The following is a 7,500-nucleotide window of genomic DNA, read 5'->3' on the forward strand; positions in this document are numbered from 1 at the left end:
CTGATCCGAACCTGAACCGAAACAGCTGTGTGTCCTTTAAGAGCGACCAGTCACATCAAGGCCTCATTGACTTTAAAAGGAGAGCAACCCTCTGCTGAAAAGGGGTAAGCTGTTAATATTATTAAATTACTGATTCATGTTTCAACTTTTGTACATCCAAAGAAGTTTTTGAGTTTATTTTCAGCATCTTTCTTCTTAACATATATTTATATTCTCACATCTGAAAGTTGTCCAGTTAAACCAGTCTTCAACTCTTGACTTTAGGTAAATATTGGATTTGTTTTGGTCCAATATATTCTCTGGTGTTTTAGCTTTTTAACCCAGTTTTTTGTATAGTTTAATGAACTTCTTTGTGTTAATCTTGTTTTAGTTGCTGCCTGTATCTCCAGCAGGTTTTGGGTCTAAATACTAAAAGTGAATTTCCATCCCTGTTGGTCTTACTCTCTGTGTAACAGGATCCATCAAAGACCAGACTCTGCTAAACCTGAACCCAGCTGTGTGTCCTTTAAGAGCTACTGGTCATATGATCGCATCATTACCTTAAAAGGAGAGCAACCCTCTGCTGAAAAGAGGTAAGCCATTAATATTATAATTTTGCTGATACTTGTTTCAGCTTTTATATACATCCAGAGAAGGTTTGACATTTATTTTCAGCATCTTTCTTCTTAAAATATATTTATATTCTCACATCTGAAAGCTGTCCAGTAAGACCAGTCTTAAACTGTAGAGCTCAATTTAATATTGGACCCAGTTTGGTCCAGTATTATCTGGTGTTTTAGCCCCATTAAAAGCATTTACAATCTCCCATAGCCATAAGCGTAGGCTAGAAATCATGACTGGCAAAATTCTTCCCAAATGTTCTTCTCCAACTGGGAATACCAGGGTTATGGTTGGCATACAGAGCATCAGAGTGCCCCTTCCAGGGTACCTTCATCTGCACATCCCCCATGGAGAACCAAAGAACCTTGGTAAGTGTTTGTGTCATCTGGGTAAGGACACTATTTGCCATGAGAAGACTTCTGCCATTTGAGTCTGGACACTTAAGGCCAAGTTTCAGTGAGTGGGTTCATGACCAGATTTCCCCCTTTAATCCTGTAGGCCCAGCCACATGTTGTAGCCCTTGTTTATGCTTAAGTTATTTCTGTTGATTCACAATTGGGGTCAGCAGTACCACCAACACTTTAATGTAAACGTCTGATTCTATGTTGTAATCACCACTTTAAGTCACAGGACCCGTTACCTTGTGTTTGTCTCTGTGTGGACTGACATGATGTGAGATAATTCTTCCTGATTCCTCCACAGAGTAGACCAGGACAGCTCAGAGGTTCCCAGTGGTCATTCTGCCCAGGAGCACCAAACACACCAGGACTCTATATTTATGGTCTGTACATGTACAACTACTTTTACATCTATTCTGTTCACAATCATCTCCATGCTGTACTTTTCAGACCAGTGGATTGTCAGGCTGTCCAACATGGATCTGATGTTTGCTTCCATGATATTAGTTTGATTGTGTCATACATATAATTTTTCATTCAGGAAGGAAGTCCAGCAGGAGTTTGTAAGCGTAAACTCAAATCTCACCTAAACAACGAAGTTCCAGTGTATGTTTGAGGGGATTGCTAAAGCAGGAAACCCAACCGATCTGAATGAGATGTTCACAGAGATCTACATCATAGAGGGAGGGACTGCAGAAGTCAATGAGGAACATGAGGTCAGACAGATTGAAACAGCATCCAGGAAACCAGACAAACCAGAAAGAACAATTGGACGAGAAGACATCTTTAAAGCCCCACCTGGAAGAGATGAACCAATCAGAACAGTGATGACACAGGAGTGGCTGGCATCGAAAACAGTCTTAACACAGAAGTTCACTCTGGACTGGGCGGAAGACAAAGCCAACCAGGACATCCAGTTCACATTTCCATTCACCTTCAGAGAGCTGAATGTGTCTCAAAGAGAGAAAGTACAGCTTGGTGGAACTTGTTGATTACTTCTTTAGGTAAACCAAAGAATCAGGAATCTGCAGGTTTGAAGAGTTCCCAGTTGTGTTCATCTTTGATGGTCTGGATGAGTGTCGACTTCCTCTGGACTTCCTCAACACTGAGATCCTGACTGATGTGTACAGAGTCCACCTCAGTGGGTGCGCTGCTGACAAACCTCATCAGGGGAATCTGCTTCGCTCTGCTTTCGCCTCTGGATAACCACACACGACCTGCAGCAGCCAATCAGATCCCTCCTGAGTGTGTTGACATGGTGACAGAGGTCAGAGGGTTCACTGACCCACAGAAGGAGGAGTACTTCAGGAAGAGATTCAGAGATGAGGAGCAGGCCAACAGAATAATCCTCCCACATCAAGAAATCACGCACGCCTTCCACGTCATGTGGCCCAAATCCCAGTTTCTGCTGCTGATCACACACTGCGTTGAGGACATGTTGAAGTCCAGAGATGGAAGAGAGCTGCCCAGGACCATGACCGGAATTGTACATCCACTTCCTGGTGGTTCAGTCCAAAGTGAAGAAACTCCAAGTATGATGGAGGAGCTGAGGCAGAGCCACACTGGAGTCCAGACACCAGGAAGATGATGGAGTCTCTGGGAAAACTGGCTTTGAGCAGCTGCAGAAAGGCAACCTGATCTTCTACTGAATCAGACCTGACAGAGTGTGGCATCGATATCAGAGCAGCCTCAGTGTACTCGAGGAGTGTTCACACAGATCTTTAAAGAGGAGAGAGGACTGCTACCCAGAACCAGGACAAGGGTGTTCAGCTTGGTCCATCTGAGGTGTTCAGGAGTTTCTGGCTGCTCTTCATGTCCATCTGACATTCACCAACTCTGGAGGTCAACCTGCTGTCAGGAAAAGAAACCTCATCTGGCTGCCTAAAGTCTTCAGAGAAAAACTAAAAACATCTCCACCAGAGAAAAACAAACAACATCAACAGAGTTCTACCAGAGTGCTGTGGGCCGGGGCCCTTACAGAGTCCAAATGGACACCTGGACTTGTTCCTCCGCTTCCTCCTGGGTCTTTCACTGCAGACCAATCAGAATCTCCTACGAGGCCTGATGAAACAGACAGGAAGTAGCTCACAGACCAATAAGGAACAGTCCAGGTACATCAAGAAGAAGATCAGTGAGAATCTGTCTGCAGAGAGAAGCATCAATCTGTTCCACTGTCTGAATGAACTGAATGATCGTTCTCTAGTAAAGGAGATCCAATGGTCCCTGAGTTCAGGAAGTCTCTCCACAGATAAACTATCTCCTGCTCAGTGGTCAGCTCTGGTCTTCATCTTACTGTCATCAGAAGAAGATCTGGACGTGTTTGACCTGAAGAAATACTCTGCTTCAGAGGAGGCTCTTCTGAGGCTGCTACCAGTGGCCAAAGCCCCTCAAGAAAGCTCTGTAAGTGGGATTTATTAATAAGAAAATACTCTGATATCTTTCAAATGGAGAGAAAATAAATAACTTGTTTCCTTCCTGTTGTCTCTCCAGACTGAGTGGTTGTAACCTGTCAGAGAGAATCTGTGAAGCTCTGTCCTCAGTTCTCAGTTCCCAGTCCTCTAGGCTGAGAGTGCTTGACCTGAGTAACAACAACCCTGAAGGATTCAGGAGGGAAGCTGATCTCTGTTGGACTGAAGAGTCCACACTGCACACTGGAGACTCTCAGGTCAGATTAACAAATAATCTTTGAAAACACAGTATTGAAAAAATACTTAGGAAGCATAAAAAACAGTGAATGTTTCCAAAGTATTTTATTCTGATTTAGAATCACTTCATAAAAGAATGAAATATGAACTGTGGCTGAGATCTAGAAATAATTTATATTTTAATATCATGTGACTTTGATTACTGTACTTTTGTTTATTCCTGATTATACAACAAGTAGATCTGACCAGACAATCTGATTGGTCAAGTAGACATTTAGAACTTAAATCAGCTGTTTGGATCACATCAGCTGTTAGTAACGTTAGCTTAATATGATTGGCTGACTAACGTTTAACAGGGAGGAACTGCAAATCGTCTCTGTTGCTTTTCTTTATTTTGAGAGCGAAATTTCCCAACAATATGAATGCAGTTTGATTATAACTTTTATTTATTAGTTAGAAACAAAAATGTACCTGAACAACAAACAAACATAAAACAAACACATGGCTCCACATGTTGACAGAGGGTTCCTGTGTGTTGTTCTGTGTGTTTGCAGTCTGTCAGGCTGTCTGATATCAGAGGAAGGCTGTTCTTCTCTGGTCTCAGCTCCTGAGCTCCAACCCCTCCCATCTGGAGAGAGCTGGACCTGAGGTACAATCATCCAAGAGACTCAGGAGTGAAACTCCTGTCAGCAGGACTGAAGGATCCTCTCTGGAGACTGGACACTCTCGGTACAAACACTGATGAACAATAAGGAGATATTTATGTAGGAAGTTTTAAAGGAGAACATCTCCAGGAACTAAAATGATAACTCCCTATCTGCCCGACCTTGCATGGTATATGACAAAACATAGCGCGCTAAAACGGCATCTCTGTTTAATATTTTTAACACTCTGGCCCGTCCGCGGGTGTCGTTTTAGCCCTACAGGGAGGTTTTCTATCCCGCCTGGAACTTGTACTTTTTGAGCAATAAATCCAAACTCTTACATCCAAGATTGATCCACTTTATGTCCATAATGAATTTTGGCTGCCATTGCCGCTAGTTGTGATGCTAACCATCCATTTTGTTTCCCATGATGCTTTTTGTCTTATAAACCAATAAAAGCAGGTCCATCACATTAGGCCCATATAAGCCTCTATTACATCCAAATGATTGTTTATTGGGAAAATCACTCTCAATGCATGATGTGTCCTTCATCTATTACTGTTCTACAGAGAATAATTACATCCTCATTTCCCTTTCTCTCTCTCCCTCTCTCTCTCTCTCTCTCCCCTCCCTCCTCTCTCTCTCTCCCTGGCTCTCTCCTCCCTCTCTCTCTCTCCCTCCCTCTCCTCTCCTTCTCTCCCTCCTCTTTCTCCCTCTCTCCCCATATATATATATGCTTATATATATATGCATATATATATGATATGTATATATGTGGTATGTATATGTATATATATGTATATGTAAATTATGGCTGTAATATAAAATATGTAATAAATATGTGTAAAAATAAAATATGTGTGTGTGGCAAAATATATGTGTAAAATATGTGTATGTATGTAGTAAATGTATATGTATGTGTGTAAAATATATGTATGTAATGTAGTAATGTGTGTAATGTAAAATAAGTATAATATGTGTAATATGTGATGTGTGTAATATGTGTGTAATGTGTGTGTATATGTGTGTGTGAATGTGTGTGCATATGTGTGTATGTGTAAATATGTGTGGAAGTAAATGTGTGTGAATGTAAAATGTGTGAAATATGTATGTGTGATGTATGTAAAATTGTGTATGTGTGTGTGTATGTGAATATGTGTGTGTGGGGAATAGTAGTAAAATATGTAAATATATGCTCATGTAAATATGTATGTATGTGGTTGGGTAGGTGGAGTATGTTAGGGTTGATGGGATTGATTGTGTGGGTTGTTTTGTCTGTTTGGGTCTCCTATTGGGTTGTGTGTACATTGGTTGGTTTGAAGATTTGCTTGGGATGCTATTTTGTGGGCTTAACTGCACCCACTGTGGTTATGGACTTGTGGACAAGGCTTTCTTCCAAATATGGTGATGCTCATGAATATTCGGAGATGAGCGCCTGGCTGATTAGTTTGAGCAAACTACATGAAACACATGGGGGCTTCGACCGAGGTCTCATTGCAAGGTTATACATTGTTTGTCGGGGCTATTACGTTTGATTAAATTCACTTCTGGCTTGCTTTTTTTTAAGCGAGAAAATCAACTATATAAAGCTCAAATGTGGGGTGTTTCCAGATGTTATGGCTTGATTTGCAAATTTGGTAAGACTGTGTGTCGGAGGGTTCAGCTGCCTGTGTTGCTGCCTGGCTGCACGGCCTGCCCTTCCTCCACAGACCCCGGCCTGCAACTCCCTCTTCCTGCTGGCTAAAGCCAGTGTGTGAGAGTGATAGCGGTCGGCTGAGCTTGTTACACCAGCAATCTCTTACAACAGTTCCAGTTAATCTTGGCTGGCTGTCAGCGTAACTACCTTATTATTTACAGTTTGCGCCACTTATACAACATATCTCTAAAGGTCTTATAAAGCTAACAACGGTTGTCCGATTTCAAGTTAATGAATTTTTGTGAACAGTAGGGGTTTAGATTAGCTATGACTGTCCCTTCAATCCTAGCTATGTGTAGCTAGCTACAAATCAGGGATAGTTAGCTCCATTTTGGCGTAATTTCTTTATATTTACAGTTTGAATTTCATCACGCCACTTATATAACATCTCCTAAAAGGTCTTATAAAGCTAACAACGGTTGTCCGATTTCAAGTTAATGAATTTTTTGTGAACAGTGGGGTTTCGTTAGCTATGACTGTCCCTTCAATCCTAGCTATGTGTAGCTAGCTACAAATCAGGGATAGTTAGCTCCATTTTGGCGTAATTTCTTTATATTTACAGTTTGAATTTCATCACGCCACTTATATAACATCTCCTAAAGGTCTTATAAAGCTAACAACGGTTGTCCGATTTCAAGTTAATGAATTTTTGTGAACAGTGGGGGTTTGTTAGCTATGACTGTCCCTTCAATCCTAGCTATGTGTAGCTAGCTACAAATCAGGGATAGTTAGCTTCATTTTGGCGTAATTTCTTATATTTACAGTTTGAATTTCATCAAGCGCCCTTATATAACATCTCCCTAAAGGTCTTATAAAGCTAACGACGGTTGTCCGATTTCAAGTTAATGAATATTTGTGAATTTCAGAGGAATTCTAGGGGCAGCTAGCTCTCTTGATAGAGCTACATCCAGCCGCAGGCTCTATCAATGAGACTTCAGCGGACAAGTTGCGTTTATTTCCCCAATCGTTTGTTTAAATAACTCAACACATTAAAAGATTAACTGGAACCTGTGGTGACAGATTGCTGGTGCAACAAGCTTGCTGACTGCGCGCTTACTCAAACACACGGGCATTTTAGCTAGCAGGAAGAGGGGAGGCTGCAGGCCCTGGAGCTCTGTCAGAGCACCAGCGTTTAGTAGTCCATTTGCCAAAAACCCGGTGACATTGGCGGGTATGGAGTGCTGTGTGCTGCAAGCCATAACGGAGCTCAATCGAGCTCAGAGCAGGCCGTGGTGTGTAAAGGGAAGGCAGGCCAGGCGGCGAGGCAACAACACAGGCAGCACCGGGCGTGAACTCCCACACACAGTCGGACAAAATTTGCAATTAGCCATCCATTTTCGGTAAAACGCCCGTATTTGATCTGTGCTTATATGTTGATTTCTCGCATAAAAAGTTTCAGAAGTGAATTTTGTAATGGAATAGCAGAGATCTCGGTGACCTAGCTAGATTCAGAAGACTACCTGATCTCAGGTCAGTTGTGTAGCCTATGTAAATGTACTACCTGATCTCAGGTCAGT

General features: G+C 41.9%; 1 protein-coding gene across 1 annotated transcript in view; it reads left to right on the forward strand.

The window, feature by feature from the left end:
• Positions 1 to 1,644, forward strand: part of LOC120571018 (protein polyglycylase TTLL10-like) — a 3,544-nt gene extending 1,900 nt beyond the window's left edge. The window contains exons 2-5 of the mRNA XM_039819702.1: positions 1 to 27; positions 416 to 572; positions 1,303 to 1,381; positions 1,540 to 1,644. The exon at positions 1 to 27 is cut by the window's left edge and continues 80 nt beyond it. Of these exons, the coding sequence (XP_039675636.1) occupies positions 1 to 27; positions 416 to 572; positions 1,303 to 1,381; positions 1,540 to 1,614 (338 nt within the window). The 3' untranslated portion in view covers positions 1,615 to 1,644. The remainder of the gene's footprint in view (positions 28 to 415; positions 573 to 1,302; positions 1,382 to 1,539) is intronic.
• Positions 1,645 to 7,500: the final 5,856 nt, after the last annotated feature.

Source organism: Perca fluviatilis, chromosome 13, assembly GCF_010015445.1.
Source record: "Perca fluviatilis chromosome 13, GENO_Pfluv_1.0, whole genome shotgun sequence".
Taxonomy (NCBI): Eukaryota; Metazoa; Chordata; class Actinopteri; order Perciformes; family Percidae; genus Perca; species Perca fluviatilis.